This window comes from Chiroxiphia lanceolata, chromosome 4 (assembly GCF_009829145.1).
Source record: "Chiroxiphia lanceolata isolate bChiLan1 chromosome 4, bChiLan1.pri, whole genome shotgun sequence".
Taxonomy (NCBI): Eukaryota; Metazoa; Chordata; class Aves; order Passeriformes; family Pipridae; genus Chiroxiphia; species Chiroxiphia lanceolata.
Genome location: NC_045640.1, coordinates 48,546,631 through 48,566,784, shown reverse-complemented (window position 1 = coordinate 48,566,784; position 20,154 = coordinate 48,546,631). Strand labels below are relative to the sequence as shown.

The 20,154-nt window shown below is 42.5% G+C and overlaps 1 protein-coding gene across 2 annotated transcripts in view; it reads right to left on the bottom strand.

Annotated features, from left to right (window-relative positions):
• The window catches only part of ELOVL6 (ELOVL fatty acid elongase 6), a 77,294-nt gene that overhangs the window by 24,159 nt on the left and 32,981 nt on the right, over positions 1-20,154 (bottom strand). Inside the window, exons 1-2 of one of the 2 annotated variants that reach the window (XM_032685732.1) lie at positions 7,734-7,810; positions 1,587-1,718 (exon numbers count right to left, since the gene is read on the bottom strand). In XM_032685732.1, the coding sequence (XP_032541623.1) occupies positions 1,587-1,718; positions 7,734-7,795 (194 nt within the window). In that variant the 5' untranslated portion in view covers positions 7,796-7,810. Of the gene's footprint in view, positions 1-1,586; positions 1,719-7,733; positions 7,811-20,154 lie in introns of those variants that run through there. The other variant, XM_032685730.1, reaches the window with a different exon arrangement.

Here is a 20,154-nt window from a genome sequence, read left to right as displayed (position 1 = left end):
CAGTGTAAGCCAGCTAGTTTCTAGTGTCTACATGCAATAAGAAAGAGCAATCAGAATGTGCATTTTGGGATCCTGCTGGCTACAAACCACTTCAAAAACTGATCCTCGAATGAAATGCTATCTAGGAACCAATTCAACAGCTGTTGAAATTCAGCCATTACTGTAACAAAGGACGACAATTGCTTACAGGACCTTAACGCAAAATGATGTTAAACACAGCCAGAAGTACAGCACCAAATGCAACCAGATGAAAACTGTAAATTTTCACAGTGTTAGAAATTGCTCTCAAAGTTATCTAGACTGCTAAGTATTTTGTCTGCTCTGAGATATTTTTAAGGTGTTGAGGAACAATTAAAACCAAGCCAAAATAAAGTTCTTCTGTTAACATGCCCTAGCTGTTAGAAATACAATTTATTTTCCCCTGCCAGAGTTTTGGGAAGTCTCAAGGTGATATAATTTTGGAGACAAAAAGGAAAAGCCATGAAAAAAGCCAAACTTCTCCATTCCTGCTTTATTTCACTTTGTAAAACCTCTCAGCTAAAACTGTTCCCATACTGTGAAAAATCATGCACCGTTCACAGCTGCTCAGTAAGCAAACCTGTTTTATGTACTTGTGAATTAATACCATCAGTAATTATTACACTGAAATTAGAAAAAGATACAGGTGTTTGATAATGGTTTGTAAATGGTCTCTATGCTGTTGAGTGATCTACAATTTACAGTCCCAATAGGCACTGAAATGGAGGATAATCCTTGGGTCATCTGTGTACTGTTACTAGTAAATTGTACCAAAAGTTCATTTGTTTGCAATGGCTATTTTTATAAGCATTTGTTTTTTTCATTCATTTATCTTCAGCCTCATTAAAAATTAGCTTATTTAGCAGCTAAAATGGAATTAAGGTTGGTCAGTTGTATTCCTGACTTCAACAACTATCCAGAGTCTGAACCTGACATTGCCCAGACTCAATGATACGGTATCACAGCCAGACAGAGTGACACACAGCCAGAGAGATGTGCATCACTAAAAACCAGCCTTTCCCTGTGGAGCCACCTTTTTGCTGCACTCACAAGCAATTTGTGATGGAATAACCAGAAGCCAGATCCTGATTTCAATTACAGTGGCCTAATTTACCTGTAATCAAAGCAGTGACTTTAGGTTTACCTCACTGTAATGGAGAGCAGAGTCTTGACTAAATAGTCCATATATGCACACATAAAATTGTAATACGACTAGTAAGTGAGAACAAGACTAACATCTTAATGTGTTTATTTCCACTTGTAGCTTTCATGGTAAATTTATTGCAATGATAAGCGTTTTTTTCTTGTGCACTCCTTTATTTTCATCTTTGTTCTTCAGGAGGGTTATTGATTTCTCTCCTCTTCAAATGCTGTATGATCTGACAAGTCAACGGGGAACCATTTCACTGGTGAGGAGTGGATCAGGATACAACCCTGAACAGCAGAACTAAAGAAATGCCATTTTTGGTTGAGCCTGTTGTTGCACCAGCAGTGCTCGTGTATGTAAAGAATCCCAAAGCCCCTTTGTGGCGTGATGTCAAAGGCAGTTGGTGTGAAGAAGTGCCTACCTGAAGACGGCGAGGCTGAGAGACCAGAGCACTAGCGGTTTCCTCAGTTCAAATTTTGCCCGTTTGTTCATTAGGTGCCGACCACCAAATATAAAGGCAGCATACAGAGCTGAAAACAGGAATGATTTCTTCCTGCAAAACAAAACCAAAAAACACCTGTCAAGTGTTGAATTAGTATTAGGTACACAGCAGAATCACGTATGGACATCACCGCTAAGGGTTTGTGTATCTCCTCAAAAGAAAACTCTTTTGAAGACGTTCCTGCATCCCAGCTGAGTTTATAATTTCTGTATGAATCTACATGCCTGCACATAGAGTTAGGGCCAGGTGCAGGCAAAACTGACCCTGGGGAAGTTCTGAAAAAGAACATCCAAATTTGGCTTCCATTCTTCCCCAGTTTCTAAAGACTGAACTTCTGTGAGGAATAGAACAGATATTACAGAGCCCAGACACCCTTCTGCAAGTCCAACATGGCTGATACTTGAACCACCTGATCCATTCTGTGCCTCATTTATCTTTTTCATATAAATTCTTGTTTCCTGCAGGATCCTTGCTACCTGGCAATTTAGTTACATATTGTTCCCTCCAAGAAGACACTTAAAGATCATGAGCACTGCAACACAATATGATGAGCCTCATGAAAAGCAGAGAACCAACAAGGAGAGGTCAATAGCTCCATAAAGCAGCAGTGAACCATGCTGGGTAGCATTGCCCTGCGGAAAAAAGTCCTGTCTGTGAGTGCCGGTTCAGGAAATCCAGTGCATTTGCTGAAAGGTCAGGCAGGGTTTTGCTAAATAACTCCAATGATACTATTCAAATTGCAAGTTTTATTTTTAAAACTGCCTGATAGTAGTCCAGCTCAGCAATAATCACCAAACATTTGAACTCTGCTGCTATAACTCATTGTAAATCAACCAGTAGAGGTCAAAAATAGATTCGGCCTGGGATTCCTTCCCACACAGCACAGTATTACACTGACTAAGACTTAATTTATGTACAGCATTAATGGTAGCCTAACTGGATGGGCATCTATTCAAGCACAGAATTTTCTCCACAAAATCTATAATTACATTCACAAATATCAATGGACTATGATTTTGCACCAGGAGGTTCTGGTTCTTTCTGGACCCCAAAAAGAAAATGACAAACACTCTCAAGAAAGGTAACTACTTCATTAACATCCCAGAAAAGGCATCAGCAAGGTACAAGACCTTTTGTTCCTTCTGATGCTGGAAGCCCAAGATACAGGAGTAGCAGACAGACCTGTGATCAGGTCATGGCATGCTGCCCATGCTTCCTGTTGGTGGCGAGGCTCACCGACATTGTGGTCTTGAGAGTTTTTATAGGATTTTCAACTGGAAGTTTAAATGAAAGTGTGTTGCTTCACCTCAAGACAAAGACAAGTACATGCTGTGGTGTCACTACTGGTACCAAGTAGGTGCCACCTCCAGGCTCTTCCATTATGATTAGCCAGCTGAGGGTACCCCACAGCCAGTAATACATGCAGCACAGCACAGTCCTGAAGGCCAAGCAATACGTGCAGCACAGTGTGGCACAGCACAGCGTGTGCCTGCACCTGCTCAAGGGAACTGGTACACGGAACACAAGACTCTCGATGGACATGGGTCTTCCTGTCAGGTTCAGAAAAACACATCTCTTTGGAAATACAAAGAAAGCACGTGAGCCTTCACTCGAGAGAAATGAATTTTATATACGTTTGAAAGCTAAGTAAAAACTAAGTCCAAGGAGATGGAGGCATACCAGTATGGATTCAGCAGCATGCCATTTTCTGCCCAGTTAGAAACTCCTCAGTTTCTGCTGATGTGTTTATAGCTCTGTGTTGCAAGACAAAGGTAACTGCGTGAAAATCCACCCAGTCCTCTGCACTGAGAAGGGAGGACCTGGTGCCTGTGGCTTCCTTGGTGAGCTTTAGCATTCACACTGGTAAAACCCCCAGAAAGACCAGGACAACCACAGGTCCAGCAACCTCTCACCTTGCACATTGAGAGAGTCTAATTGCTATGGCAATGGTTATTACAACCAGATTCTGAAAACCACAAAGCCCTTATTTATCTCATAATACAGAAAAAACCCCATTCATTTTCACTTCTCTGGGCTTGGATTTCACAGTCAGGGAAGGGGCAGAATCACCACATTTGATCATATGATTGCAGTTTAGCTTGTCTGGACATCAGCAAATATTTGTTAACTAGTCTGGGTAATGACGAATCACCTCAAACCTGCTGGCATCGAACCGCCTAACTGTTTAGATAATATTTATGGGTTACAAGATAGAAGCAGGCTGTCAGTGTGAGGATGGACTGCATTCTCAGCTCCTTCCCTCTGCAATTTTATCAGCAGCAGTGTGCAGAGCAGCCCATTGTCAACCTGGGCATGGGTGAGGGAAGGCAAAGGGAGTCTGATGGGCTGTACCCGCAGTCTGCAGTCCTGTCCTGGCTGCCCCTGGGCATCAGGAGAGATGTCTGCTCTGCATGCTTCTGCCCCTTAAATCCCCCAAAAGGTTGGGCTTACAGTCAGTGCAGACAGACAGCAATGCACATGAGAAGGTATGGAGATATGCACACACATGTACAGCCACCTGAGCCAGGTCACAAGCAGGGGCTCCACAGGAGGGACCCCGCAGCCCCACGCCATGAAGGAGGTGTAAACCCCCCACCTCACAACACTGCAGTGGGAGTCCCTCATGCCAGAGGCATGATTCATGCATGGAGCTCCAAAGCAACCAAGAGCAGTGAAGGATGCCAGCTCGAGTAGTGCAGGATGACATCCCTGTTAGTGCAGGATGACATCTCGAGTAGAGCAGGGGAAAAGACTGCAATACAGTGCTGCTATGCAACTGCCAACAGGGAACAGGCTACACAGGCTGGCATGGGAGGGCATCAGGCTTCAAGAGGAGTAGCTAGAGATAACTTTGCAGGAAGGCAGGCAAGAAGCAATTCATTTCTGGATCATATACAGCCAAGACTTCAAAGTAATGGTTGGATTTCAGTTGTAGTTCAAGAAAAAAAACACCAGTTTGATTGAGTTAGTAGCTCCCGTCTGTGTTCTGTTTGACTTCCTTCTTCCTGAGTCAGTCAGATAATCTATATATTTACAGCAAGTAACATTTCATTTTGCTTCTTATTACTGAAACTATTTTTTGTGAGTTCAGTCAGTTTGTTGAGGTCAATAGTTACATTACACTAATTTGAACAGATGAATTTTAGATCACTTTTAGCAGTTTTGTAATGAGTTCAGCATTATTTACAATGATGGTAAATTGTATTCCCCCAGTATACAGCTTTGTATCAGCAGTGGCAGAGGAGAACATTTGACTGCATGCATGATCTGAACCACTGAGAGCAGCTGCAGAGTAAGCAGTTTCAGACAAGGAGGGACACAGCAGTATTATCTCCATCACTCTGTTTTGACACCTGTTGATAACTTTTGCTAACTTTTTGCATTCAAAGGACTTTGAATTTTCCCCTCTTTGCAGCATAAAAATGGTTGAAAGAACTGGGCAGGCCAGATAATAGAGTTAGAAAGGGGTTGCAAAGGTATGTACTCTCAAGATATCTGATTAACTGCATTAGACTGGTATTAACCAGTTTCCTACCAGAGTTTTTATGATTGATTTTCTCAAAGGTTCATGACTATACTCTGGTTCTTGGGCTGATGACACAAAGCAATGGTGATCTGGCAGCACTGAATTATATCTGATAAGATTTTAGCCAAAGGAGAGTAATGTCAAACAAGCATTTTGAAAGACAGAGGTTTGGAGTTGTTCTCGAGCACTGTAAATTTTCATTTCTATTATTTGAAGAGAAACTAAATAGAGCAGAACAACGACAAAAAAAATAACCTTGAGACTAAAAGAATAAAATCCCCCAAAGTAATTCAGTAGCAGACTCGCATTCAGTAACTTCAATGTTAGCACATTCATATGTTTGTCTTCAATTCTGTTCTGTAGGGTAACACAGTAGACATAAAGACAGGGCTGCCAAATCCTCCACATTTTTCTGGCATTTCTGCTTCTCACAGTTGTCTCCCACCTTCCTACATTTTCAGACTTCAGGGACTAAGTACTATCTCTACTGAATACAACTCTGTGTTTCCCTGATGAAAGTTGCCAGCTCTTTCCCCCTTTGTAGGTTTCTGGAGAACTTATAAAAGGCTCTACTTGGGCTGTGGGTTACTACTAGAAAGGGAGGCAAGAGCCTGGGCTACAGGCTGAAGATAAGAGACAGATCTTCCAGGTCAGTAGCACAAAGGTGGCTATATCATGAGGCAAAGGGACAGGCAGAAGCAGTTGACATGATGGGAGAAAGAAGAGGAAGGACAAATGCAAGCATGGCAGCAAATGAGGGCAGATGGCAGCCATGACATAGATGTGAAGCTGGGAGAGCATGGAAGGGAAGAAGGCTTGAAGTCCTTTCTCTCCTGAAGTCCCTGGAAGGATGCTTCCTGCATCCATGAGCACACCTATGGCAGAGGAATCGAGACAGGAAAGAAGAAAAAGAAAAGAAGTATAACTGAGAAGAAGAAGGCAGAAACTGGGGCTGATAAAGTAAGACAGAGGAAACACAACCCACCAGGAACAAAGCTTCTCCTCATTTCCAGACAGGGAGTTCCACCCAGTCAGGCACAAAGGAGTGACAGGGACAGGTCAGCCACCCAAGCCTCAGGCAGGAAAACACAACACTGGTAATAACCCAAAGAGGAAAACAAATAGCTCAGGAGTAAGAAATCCTGACTGCCCCAGCAGTACGTTATTTATAAAATACTGGAAATACAAAAATTACTAAAGAATCCTAAAATAAGAGGCCTGAGGGTGAGCCTCATGCGCAGCAGTGTGACACATCCCCATGCCTCTGATGCAAAGTGAAATAGCCCTGAATATTGCAGTGCTGCTGAAGGAGGTGGTTTCAGCCCAGATGCACTATTGCCATATTCCCCATGAAAATCGCAGACTGAGTCATTATTGTAGAGTTCTCTGATGTTAATGAGTAAATTGGAACAGACACATGTATATGTTATAAAATTGACTATTTCCATAGGTTTTTCCTTAATAGTTAAGGAAAAAATCCTTATAGAAATGCTCAAAGGATAACCTTATCACAGATCTTTTAACTATCTTCTCTCACGTAATACAGGATTATCTGTGTAAGAGATAATCTACATTTAGTAGAGGAGTAGTCAAATGAAGCAGTATTAGCCCCCTATTTTTACATTTTATAGGATTTTTTAAACTTTTTTTTTAATCAAGAATGCACATGCAAAGCTCATTTTTTAAATTCACTACAACTTCTCCATATGCTGTAAAGGGAGAACAACAGGTAAAAAAAAAATCCTCTGCAATTGCCAGAGCAGAGTGCTTCTGGCAAGTAATCGTGCAATTTCAGGTTCCTGATGTTCTTTTGGCCTTCTCCATCGCCATTTTATTGATGTAAAAAAATAGGCTTGCTGAAAAAAAAGAAGAAAAAGGAATGTTTGGTTGTATGAAATATAAGGGAATTTTCCTACCAGTTTCTCCCAGCTTTCAAGAGAAAACAAGAACAATCACTTGTGTTTATAACTGAAACTGCTAACTTGAGAGCCTATAACTAAAGTGCTTTAAACCTGAACCCATGTGAATCACACAGCATATCCACGTCCGCAGATCACAGGCACGGCTGGTAGCCTTGCAAAGTTACTTTCTCTCTGGTGCTTATTTAAAAATAACACATTCTGTACAAAAAAAAGGGTGTGAAAATGCTTCTCAGTCTCTCGGTGTTTCTACCTCAGAAATGCTGTCAAAACAAACCTTTCTCTCTCTCTACACTACATAATTTTGACAGAACCAGCAAAAAGAGATCCAATGTGTGGATATGTCAGATCTGCATATGAAAATATAATCTGTACTCCTGATTTTGATTTGAGTTTCTGCAGCTGTTTCCCATTGACCATACCAGCCTTAATAATGGAGAGAGAAGGACACACAGAAGAGGATATATACATGCCTACTGATTTATTCCTACAGCCCAATATCCTTTGACATTTATATTTAGCACAGCAATGATGACAGTCACACACACGTGTAGGTGACTCACTGATGATGGTCTTTGACGTAACAAGCCATCAGAGAGTAAACAGGGATGCATCTCATACCGATCATCTGATCCCTTGATTTCTAAAGACTGCCTCTCAAAAGACCATTTCAGCCTCCTCATGGCAGGTACTGTTGGATGCGCAGGTCTATGCTTCCCCCAGTGCCAGAGCAGCTCTCCAGGCACCTCTCTCCCTGCTGGGAGCAAGGGAAGAGGAGTCAGGCCCTCGGAAGACATACCTACCAGGGACTGTTATTCTCCCACATCTGCCTTCTCTCTAAAATCCTGTTCCTCTCACCCAAGTCATGTCATAACTGACAGACAGTACTTGTGTCATTGCCCCAACTCCTTAACCCACAGAAAAGAAAGCAACACGGTGCTGTTAGGCTGCCAGAACGACTGCTGTGGGAACTGTCCCAAGCTCGACTTGGCTGAAAAGGATGGAGGATGAGCAAGACTTGTGTGTGCACTCCTTGCTCCATAAGGGCTAACAGCTGAGCTGAGGCATAGCCTAAATTCCAGGTCCCTCATTGCCCAGGTTTGAGAGGGAAGGATGAGAGTTGCAGGGACGACGACCTCTGAAGAGCAGAGAAACTATTTTTTTGTGATATATCACCAGATCATAGCCTGTTCTGGTCCAGTAAAGGTAGCATCAGTTCCCCACCAGTCACCTTGCTGCCCTCCCAGGGAAACAAGCAGCTCTGCCCACATTGCATTGAATCACACCCAGGAGCAAAGAAGCAGTCTTGCGTTGGCAGGGCAGGAAACAACCCTAAAATTACAGAGGAGAAACAAGGGCACGGCAGAGCGGAGGCATGGGAGAAGGTGGCTCATGTCCTGCACCTCCCTGATGGTTGACTTTATTTTGTTGAAATATGTCTGCCAGTAGTTTGTAACACTCATTGTTCATAGAATATACTTGTTACAGAGTACTAGCCGTATACTTAAAATGCGTGCAGCTAGGGACAAAAACAGCAGCAAATTTTTCTTGCTTTTTCTGTGAGTGGGAAAATGTAAGAGAAGCATAAGGGTGAGAAAAGAAAGTTAAAATTCAGGAACTTTTTTTTTTCAGAGGCAAACTCAGCTCTGAAGCACATGAAGTCCCTCGTTCTTTATAAGCCTTATATAGGCTTGATGGAACAAACCATAAACCCATAAAAACCTCATAAGCTACAATCCCAAATGTAAAAAACATCACAAGAGAAAAGAATCTCTTAAATAGAAAGCACTTCAGAAAAAAACCAAAACAAAACAAGCTCCAGAACTTTGGGTTTTGAAACCAAGTTGCCAAAATTTTGTTATCACTAGAAGGCAAATCAGCTTCATCTCTGGCTCTGCCCCACATTTCCTCCACTTTTAAATTATGCTTTAAATGGGGATACACCTAGTGGAGATAGCAGATGATAGTGTGCTTGCAGTGACAACAGCCACCTCTGAGTTTTCACCTTGCACAGACAGCAGTGGGTTGGATTGCTGGGATGAGCCCTACCATACCCTCCTACCCAGTTGGCATCTCAGATGACACAGTTCAGCCTGAGTCAAAGCCTACGTCACCCCACCTTCAATGCCCCCACACATCCCCAGGGATGGGCCAGCATCTGACCTCACTATTCCTGACACTGATCATATGTAACAAGCACTTTTGCACAACCCTCCCAAGATTTATATTGCCAGAGGTAGGAGTTGAATCTAGCCCAAGAAGAGCCATAGGAGCCTACTGGGAAAATTATGACCATTCCTGTCCCCGTTAATAGCCTTTACAGCAGGTCAGTGTAGTAGTCTGAGAAACTCTTAAAATTCTTAAAAAACTCTCAAAAAAACTCTTCTAAATCCACTCATATCTCTCTGACAACAGATCTACTTCTTAAGACAAAGGCTTGGGATTATAACAGTGACAAAGTAGGATGTCCCAATGTCCCCTTGGACCCACCATGGGTTTTTTCAGGCTTTGCTGAGGCTTTCAGGCAGTCAGTGGAGAGATGGCAGAAAGCAGAGAAGCTAATGTAGGTCATGGGCACTGGAGGTCTGATGAAAAGCTACAGTACTTTCACTTCTAATTTCATCAATGTAAACCTCTGGCCTCCACAGTAAAAACTAGTAAACACAACTGCAAGTGAACTTAGGGACTACTAACCTACATCTCTCCAAGTTGAAGTCATTCTGTTTGTTCCTACATCTCATTTGAAAGCAGTTAATGAAGATGCTAGTGTAAGTATGTCATATAGGCATAGCATGAAAATAACTCATCTCCAACCGTCTTAGTCCTTTGATCTGCTTTATCTGATCAAATCAATCAATGATTGCAACATTTAATAATGTTACACTTAAGGGAGTACATCAACATAAGTCCTTCAGCTCCAGGAAGCTCCCTGAAGAAACTCATAAGTGTTATTTATATAGACAAGTGCTGCTCTTTTAAACCACTTAGCAGATAGGTATTTGTTTGTTTAACAGGACACAACACAACAAAAGCAACAGATCAATAAGAATACTTCACTGAAGTTACCTTTGCACTTACAGAAATCCTATCCATCACAGTGGCATGCTCAGGTCTCTCTACTGTTGGAAATGTAACTTGTAAACAGCCTTGGAAATAATGTCTGTCGGATCTCAAAAAACATTTAAGTAAAAAAAAAAAATAGTCATTCAAAATGAAACATGGAAAATGCAGGGATTGCAACCAATGTGTTATTCTTCCACCTGTCTGCCCTAAAAGGCATTCCAGTAGGCATTCCTTCTTTCCAGCCTTCTGCAATACAACCTCAGAAAATGATGTTGCTACAACTGTCAGTGGCTTGCAAAACACAAGCAAATAAAAACTGTTCTGATTTTCCTGGGAGCGTTCACAGCCAAAATAGACATGCATGATTTTCCTGTGGAGCAGAGCACAATTTTAGAAACAGGGCATCAAAAAGTAATGTATAAATAAGCCCTTACAGCTAGGGCTTGGTGACCACCTGGAAAACATCACTCCATAACACTTTCAGTGCTGGAAAACAATTAAATTATCCTGGAGGAAAACAAACTGAGGGAGTGCCTGAAAAGCATAATAATTTACAATATATACCTACTACCCTTCCCTTACCCATCTAAAGACCTAAAACCATATAGACAGATCAGAGCAAGCCAGGAATACAATTGGTGGCCTATTTGATTAAAAGGGGATGCTGGTACTAGTGACATTGCAATAATGGAGCTGTGGAATCAAATGTCTTGCTTTCAAACCCTGTGAATGCTCAGGTGCCCTGTGGAAGAGAAGGGAGCAAATTGAACTTATAGAAAAGGACATTTTGGTAGAGAAGCAAATGAAAGAATATCTTCCAGCATCCCTTACTGAAGAAAAATCAGGTCATCTGGAGAACAACTGCTCTGATTGGTCCTACAGTATGTTTTGATGCATGATGTCAAGCACTGCTTGATGTATCCAATAAAATCTTCAAGGACATCTGACCTTTGTCTATCGCTGAGAGAGCAAGTGACAAAGGATGCTAATGGAAATGCTGTAGTGAACCTGGACCTAACTCTTGACTGATAGGAAAACAGAAAAAAATAGGGCAATCTTGTCATAATCTTTTCAACTACCTCTCTAAAACAAAGAGCTCTACCCAACAGCCATTTTCCTTCTTAATCAACTGGGAATCAGGTAAGAACAGATACAAAGGTGTTTCAGTGGAGCTCTAAACTTGCAACAGGAAGCAGTTCAGAGTAGCTAGGAGGCAGGTTTATGTGCTGCTACCTCCTTTCAACATGATGCTTTGCCACTTGTCCAACAAGTCCACTGGCAGAGAAGGTAGCACATGCTGACTAAGTTATCATTAACAAATGGCAATTTCATGAACTAAACCTTACCACTGCTTACGTAAGAATTTTTTGCTTTTCATTCCCAGGAGGCTTCAGTCCCCAAAATAATCTACTAATAAATTTCCCAGCACTTTCAACCTGTCACAATTCCCATGTCATTGATCATAATCTATAGCTTCTCCATTAAATCCAGAATTGTCTCACTTGAAATCAGTCACGGCAATACCTTTAAAGCAGACCCTTTCAAAGGTGAAGGAAGAGGCAAACTGGCCTGAATCCGACTAAAATTCTTTGAGGAGTACATTAAACACAATGAGAAATTCTGCAAGCAATAAACTAGTATGAGTAATTTTCTAATTACTGTCAGAATTTTCAGGATCTGACACAGACAAAATGTAAGAGGCAGGATGACATTCCTAAACCTGTAGTGGAAAAAATGAGAGTAAGGAACATAGCAAAAACTATACAATCACCAACAGCCATTCCTCAGCTAAATATCACAGCCTGGCTTTCCTGCAGACATCCCACTTGCAGTCCTGAACCAGCCTGAAACAATCAGAATAAACCATCAGGAGTGGCACAAAGCAGTACAAAGTACATGGCATTAAAGTAGCTTATCTCTATCCTGTCAGCAATATGTTTGTGACAGCTTGTCCTGGCTTTCCACATCTGCCTACAGCTTCATGCTTGGCATAGGCCCCTTCGTCTCTCTCTCGAGGTGGCAGGACCTGCCAGCTCTCCAAACTAAAGAGTTTTGGTCCTTTTGCTTCCAACTCTGAAGGTCTGGCTGACTGCATTCTGCCCTCAGGCACCCCCTCACCTAATCAGATGGGATCCTAAACTGCTTAGCAGTATTTCACTTTCCATCGCAGTATAAGAAGACCAGGTTACTAAAGGATTAGCAAGTATAACATTAAAGTGTTATATATACAAGAGAGTTGCCTGTCCTAGTCTCTGCTAAATCTTGGTCACAGGGGACCTGTTAAAAGATAGGAGATGCCAAAAGGAAAGAAATCACAGACAAATGAGGTGATGAATCTTGACTATGGTGGAAGTGTCTGCACACACGACCTCATGAGAAGGAAAAGGAGCATTACCAGGGACACATTTTTAAAAAATTCACATATATCAACAGTCAGAACTTAATAGCTATGATCATTAAGGGGCAAAAAAGAGAAAAATATTATCTCAAATGAATAAGAAAGCCTGTTAGCATGTCAATGATACTGCTTCAGATTCTTTTCAAACAGGATGCAGCCTTTCATGAAGGCAGAGAAATCAAGTAAGTTACCTGACCTTTGTTCCCAAAGGTCACACAACCAAAATCTGTTTTACATCTCCAAACATATTCCATTTGCTATTCTTTTTCTTAATTGGATTGTCCACCACTGATTACCTCTGTAACTTGTGGATTTTGCTCAAATTTCTCTCCATGGTAGATTTACTAACTTATGGTTGGCCTATAAAGAGGTAAAAAAAAAAAATCTGTTCTAGTACAAAGCCAGGCTACTCCTAAATTAATTTCTGTATCACATAGTTAATATAGTAGAATACCCTGTATCCTCATGACCTATGCTCACCAGCTTTTTTTTCCTGTGGCTGTTGTAAGATCAGCAGTAAATCTGCCTCTTGTATCCACCCACCGTTTCTGCCGTGTTATGATCAGATGACACACGAACCTGTTTACATCAGTATCTGGTTCAAGGATGCTCTATTCCCTTTGCAAAGGGAATACAAGAGTCCTTTGGCCCCTGTGTGCAGGATCTGTAGGCAAGAGAGGGGGGAAAAAAGTGATCTTCCCAAAGATACTGTTTTCTCAGAGAATGCGCTGAGGTGCTGCAGTGCTTTGCAACTCTCCCACCAAAGCCCCTGCCAGCAGCTAAACCAAAAGAATGCCGAGACACTGGGCACTCTCACTGCACCTGGTGGCTCCATCACACAACTCACGCACACCAAGACTGGGCATCTTTGATGCCTTCTTGCTAAGCTCACATGATCCAAGTGCCTACCACAGTCTGCACAGGTGGGGCACTCTAGTTCTGGGCATTAAGTACACACTAACAATAGCTTGCTTTTACAAGCCTCTCTCCTGGGGGAAGGTAAACGCTGTCTCTTTGAGGTTGGTAATGATAAACACAATGGCATATTTGCCACCCAGTTAACCTAAGTGCCCAGAGAAAAAGTTGTAATGCTGTGTATTCAACAAGTTCTTCCACTTCCATGATACTCTAGAGCACATGGTAGTTTACTAATGTTTACTGCTTTTAGTTTTGTTTCTTCTTTAGCTGTAGCCTGCTTTGAGATTAATGAGTGTAAGCACACTATAAATGCGTATCAGAGACTTCAAGAATTACTCTGCATCTGGACCAACATTTCACTCCAGCATGTTTTCCAAATGGCAAACAGTCTTGAAATTGAAAACATCAAGGGACAAGAGTTTACTTATGTTTTAGGGATCTATGCCAGTGATTCCCCTCCTGTCCCACTGCAAGGGATTTTGTACTTTTATTTGATTTCCCCAGCTCACTGGGAGTCCTGCCCACTGAAAACAAAAATATTTAGAGACCTTGACCTGCACCAACAACTGACAAACATAGCCAACTGACAAACACAGCCCCTGTGTTTGCCTGCATCCTGGCTGCAGTATTGCTGTGTTGAGGTCAATTTGTCCCTGTACTGAGAGCCAGGGCAATGGTCTTAGGCATGACCTCTACTTTGCTTCTTTGCGTCTCCAAGCTTCTATCTCCACGTGGTCAGCACAGTGCAAGGGTGCACCGGCTCACGTGGATATCCAGTGCAGCACTTCATTTTGGTCCTTACCACTAGCCTGAATCACAAAAGTGACTGCAAGTGCAGAGAGATGAGTGGCAGAGAGAAATCTCTGAAGAAAAATAGTCCAGTCCTCTGTCTTTTGCCAAGAAGGCACAACGTCCATGTTCAAAATACATTTCAGTTCAGAAGTTTCAGTCCCATTGGTATAACAGCTTTGGCCAAACAAAAACACATTCAGTTTATGATTCATTGCAAATTATTCAATTCAGCCTACAGTTTATGTTTTTGTTCCTCTACCCATCTACTCTACCAGCCAAAAGAATCAGCATTTCCCCACCTGAGATGTTTAGCAAACTCACGGGACACTGGTGACTTGTTCAAAGATTTATCAAACCTGCAGTTGCAGAAGTTTGTTCTTTTGGGGTACTGAATTCTTATAAATACAGCTTTGCACTTCTCATCCACAATTCTGAAGAATGCTGGTTCTGTGTTACAGCTGCCACTCCACCCATCCTGCCCCACCCCTGGCAGCTTTTACCCTGAATAAAACAAGGACATTAACATGGCTACAAACCAGACCATGGACCTAACTAGACTTTAGTCACAACAGTACCAGTCACTATTACTTAAATTGGCTTGTGCTTCTTTCTTCTTCTATTCAAACATTGTGCTGATATACACCAAACTTCCTATAGCACTGTAACACACTTTATTCATGTCTCAGATGTGCTCGTTTGCTTACATGGCAGAAGAATAAATCCCACTTCTACTCTGCACTCACTCCTGTTAAATAATACCAGCACTACAGATAACAACCAAATACTACTGATAATACTACTACTGGTAACATGCAAATGATCCTCTTAAATAATAATTAAAGAAAACAGGTGATAATGTGGCACTATGTAATTTAAATTTAACCCAACCACAGTGCTGCATTTGCATTTACAGAAATACCATAAACTTTGAGTAAAACTACATTCAAATTACTTGGCGAAATTTGTTGCTCACAGACTTTCTGAGAAAGCTCATGAATTGGTTCTATTAGACCTCCTAAAACCTACTAATGACAGTATATATCAATAAGCAAGAGTTTGGGAGCTCCTTGAGACCAAGAAAAAGCTGCTAATGATGGGCCTATGTGAATTTAGCGGCTGCAGTTATCCAAAAGAGCAATGCAACAATGTTCTCAAGCAGATCCCTCTCTTCCTCACCATGGTATTCTGAAGCATTTTAAACCATGCAGTCGTTTAAACCATAGGGGTGGCACACTGAAAAGCCGCCTGGCGTATATCCTGCAGCCAAAATGAAAATGTGAAATTTCTGGTACTAAACTTAATCATCCTGCAGCCAATATAATTGAAAAGTGACAGAATACTGTCTTCATGTCCTGGCACGGTTTATTCTTGTATGCTAATCCATTTTGGACAGCATGAACAGTCCTGGAGAACTCTTGACATCCAAGGTTGTCATGAACCCACCAGGACTAGGGCTCCTTTACACAGGGAAGGCTCCTTCACTGTTTAGTTGGTTTCCCAGCAAACCTTGTGAACTTTCTAACTTGTTGTTTCTATGGTGTGCCTAGGGGCAAAATAAAAGGCTCTGCTGTCCCTTCTGAAGCTGTCAATACTGGACCAAAAAAAAATGGAGGAAAAACGTGGTAACAAAAAACTGAAGTAAACTAAATTCAGATATAAATACAGAAAGAAGGTAGGTCCTTTTCTTTCTTTCTCTCCTCAATGCCAGACTTGCTTAACAAGACTCCCTTTAGTGAATTATCTGTTATAATTGACAAATGAAAAGGAAATATGCTTCCCTGCATTAAAAAAACCCAAAACAACAAAAACCCCAAACCAAAACGCAGCTGCCTTTTGCAATTCATTTTCACTTTTAATACTGGGAAAAGGCTTTGCCTTCTCTGCTAAAGTAGTCTTACTTTTCAGCCATCTTTAATTTGGGAGGGAGAAGGCGAACAAGCAAGTGTCTTAAATGATTCAGGATTTCTGCATTTATATTAAATGATAAACACTAACAAAATAACAGCGAGAAACAGTCTCTTAGCATGCAGGTTGGGGCAAATTTATCACAACAAACACAGTGGGTGGCTGATCTCACAAGGTCGGAAAGACTATCTTGATCCTCAGCCTGTGCTAACCACATATGCATTAATTTTTTTTTTTTTAAAGATCTTTTGATGCCTTACATAGGCTCACACAACTCTGCCCTGCTACATGCGTATTAGAAGAACCTGGCAGGTTGAGTTTGCTGTCATATAAGGGGGAAGGTGAGGAAGGTATAAAATTGCTTCACTTTTCTTGGCACCAGAACAAGCACGCAGACGCCAGCCCTAAGTGTAGGCAGGAAGATGATTCCCAGTCATTAGGACATCCAAACTCTGTGAGACTCTGCTTTCCGAGTGCAAAAACATTTGCCTGCTTCAAAGATGGGGTTTGGCAAGTTTGGGGAAAAAAATAATTAAAGACTAGGTGAGGGGCTGCATGACCCTTCAGGTCCCTTACAAAATAAAACTGGGCTTAGGCATCCCTGCCTGCAGCCCATCACTTCCTGGATGACTGTACTGAAAGCGATCCCTGAGAACACAGATCCAGGAGAGGAAAAGCTCAGTGGTGCTTGGTACAGGAGGGTGTGACATGTGAAGGTGGTAGACAAGTTTCACCTCTACCCTACAATAGATTAGATGCAAACAGAAGCACACAAACCTGGTACCTTTAATTTGCAAAAGCTTCTCCCGTGCCTTTCCAGTAAATATGTCACTTATAATAAGAGCACGTTGCAGTGCCAATGCAAACCCCCCCAGGCTGCAAGGCTGGGAGGTGTTGAGCAAGATGTACACAGTGAAACTCTGACTGAGCCTCCTGCTCAGCACCACAGCAACGAAACAACAATATACAGCTATCCTCTGAACAGGCAACTTTCTACAAACCACCTCCTGAGGAGAGCTGCAGAGTTATCAGCAAGGAAGGGAAATTCAGAGAAGGAATGAAGGAAAAGTAAGTTTGCAAGCATTAAGAGGCAGAGAGATTTGCTCTTGCACAGCCATATAGTGAGAGTCAACCCAGCCCAGCTGCTATATCCTCTTTTGCATCACTTCTGCATCCTTGCAGCCCAGTGGAAAAGGATGGTCTCTGTCCCCAGGGCCCCTGAAGACCAGGCCTGTCTAAACCCCTCCGACTCAGTGACCAGGAATTGTGAGGTGGCTTGGGAAATGTCTCATTATTCTGGACCCTGAGATGGGCTGGAGTGGCTGTAGCTGCTCTGGCAGTGGGATCAGCAGGGATTCCAAAGTGGTCCCTGTCAAGGTATCCAGCCTTCCTCCAGCACAGTGCTCTGTAGACCCAGGGGTTTTGGCTGCACCGATAAAAGCTGGCAGCTCAACCCAAAACAAATAAATTAAAATTAAGATTCCTTTGGGGCTGACTCATAGCAGACGTGTAGTCTTTTACTGGCCTGTGTTTCCCTTCCCCCATGTGCTTGCCTCCCTTGCAGCAGAACGATGAAGAACTGCAGTTTACCGGGCTCCCACACCTCCCCAAGCCAAGCCCAGCTTTACTCAGCGTTCCACATCCCTGTAGCTACACAGTTTAAAGGGCTCCAGTTCAGAAGGCAACTCAGAGCCAAATGTTTAAACACCTCACTCAAAAAAGCTCACCAAGCAGCACCCATGCACCCATGCTTTGCTGCATCAGTGTGTTGATTTGGCTGACAACAGTGTGTTCCTGGGTACTAAAAAGTAAACTATTTGCTAGCCCATTTCCAGTAAATATGTCACTTATAATAAGAGCACGTTTTTTCCTGGCTTGGTTTGGATCAGTGGCATTATTCTGTAGTGGTATCACTACAGAATAAGACAAGGATAAAGATTTCAGGATTTGGCCCAACACTGTGTGTGCAGAAAGGAGAGAGAAAGGGAGTCTGGCTCTTAGAGATAACAATATTTATCTGAGCTTAAGTCTTGGTAACGAGAAGTTTTTACCAGCTGATGCTGGCAAGTCTTTTGTAGTTTCAATCCCCTTTCCAAGAGACCTCCTGAAGGACAGGACTGCACTGCACTGTACTGACGGCACTTGGCAGCTCAGCTATTGTTGCAGCAGACGCCAAAAGGGCTGAAGGGGAATTAACTGAGTCACTCTCCCACTCCAAGTCAAGTCAGCCCAGGTCACAGCTGAGGTGACGTGGAGAGACCTGTACTAATCAACCTTTAAGGGTGGACAAAGGGCTGCCACGCTGGTGTTTGCTCCCAGTTGTAAATGTGCAAGGGCTGCCAAGCTGGTGTTTGCTCCCAATTGTAAATATGCTTTTCCACATAATTCTCTAGCTGTGGCCATGCATGCATCAAGAAAAAACAGAATCATAGAACCTTTTAGGTCAGAAAAGACCTTTAAGACCATCAAGTTGACCCAGCACTGCCAAGTTCACCACTAAACTGTATCTTTAAGTGCCACATATGCACATCTTTTAAAAGCCGCTAAGGACAGTGACTCGACCACTCCCCTGGGCAGCCTGCTCCAGTGCCTGACAACCCTTTCCATGAAGAAATTTTTCCTAATATCCCATCTAAATCTCCCCTGGCACAACTCGAGGCCGTTTTGTCTTGTCCTATCAATTGTTACTTGGAAAGGATATCAAGTGGATGGAGCCAGACTCCTCTTGGTGGTGTCAAGCAATAGGATGAGAGACAGTGGGTAGAAACTGGAACACATGTTCCATCTGAACATGAGAAAGAACTTCTTTAGAGGGTGACTGAACACTGGAACAGGTTGGCCAGAGATGTTGTGGAGTCTCCTCTGGAGATACTCAAAAGCCATCTGGATACAGCCCTCAGTAATGTGTGCCAGGGGACCCTGCTTGAGTACAGAGGTCAGACTAGATGATTTCCCAGGGTCCCTTCCAATGCAATGCATTCTGTGATTCTGTGAAAAAAGACCACCCCACACTTCACTACAACCTTCTTTCACGTAGCTGTAGAGAGTGAGAAGATCCACTCCTGAGCTTATTTTTCTCTAGGCTAAACAACCTCATCTCCCTCAACCTTCCTCACAGGACTTGTGCTCTAGACCCATCACCAGCTTCACTACCCTTCTTTGGACACACTCTTTAAGTTAGTGCAACTTACTGGGCACAGAGGGCAGGGAACAACCCTTGCTTAGGGCATAAGCTGGCAGAAAGCATCTATTTGTACAGCTGAAAAATACAGCTCAGCAACTCCAAGCCAAACATAAATTCTGCAGGCAAAGCTGCTCTACTGCCTGTAAAATAACAAACATAGTTGTATCCTGTCCTCTTTATCTGCACAGGCCCAGTGGGAAATAACAGAGTGAGGAGGCCAAACACTGCCAAAATATGTGGTGAAGCTGCACAGAAGCAAGGAGAGACTGCACTTCTCTCTTACTGCCAGAGAAACACTTAGGTCTCAGCCATAGCTCAAAGGCATTAATGGAAAATTCCCTAAATTTCAGAGCAGTTTGGAGAGGTTGCATATTAATTGGTGGACTCTTGTTTTTGTCATTTTCCACCCCTAAGTCAAACAGCAAAACTCAACAGCTTTAATAATGTTACTTTATTTCTTGCTCCCCTAAGGCCCTCATCCAATATTTTTTCTTGATTAAGCAACCTTTCTTGAGGGACAGATCAGCTTTCAGTGATCTCTCCTTCTCTGCGACCTCTTCACAGGCACAGGTGCACTGAATGTCTGCTCTCCTTCCCTGGGGTTCCCTGCAGTACCTCCAAGGTTTTCAACTCTGCCTTTTTCTGACTCGGTTGGCAAGAGTACCACTCCCTATATGGATGTGTTGACTATTTCACTATCGCTTACTAAGTGAAAAAGAAACATTTGAAAAAGCTATTCCTCATCTAAAAAATTCACATGGCCCAGCTTCCAAGAGTGAGTT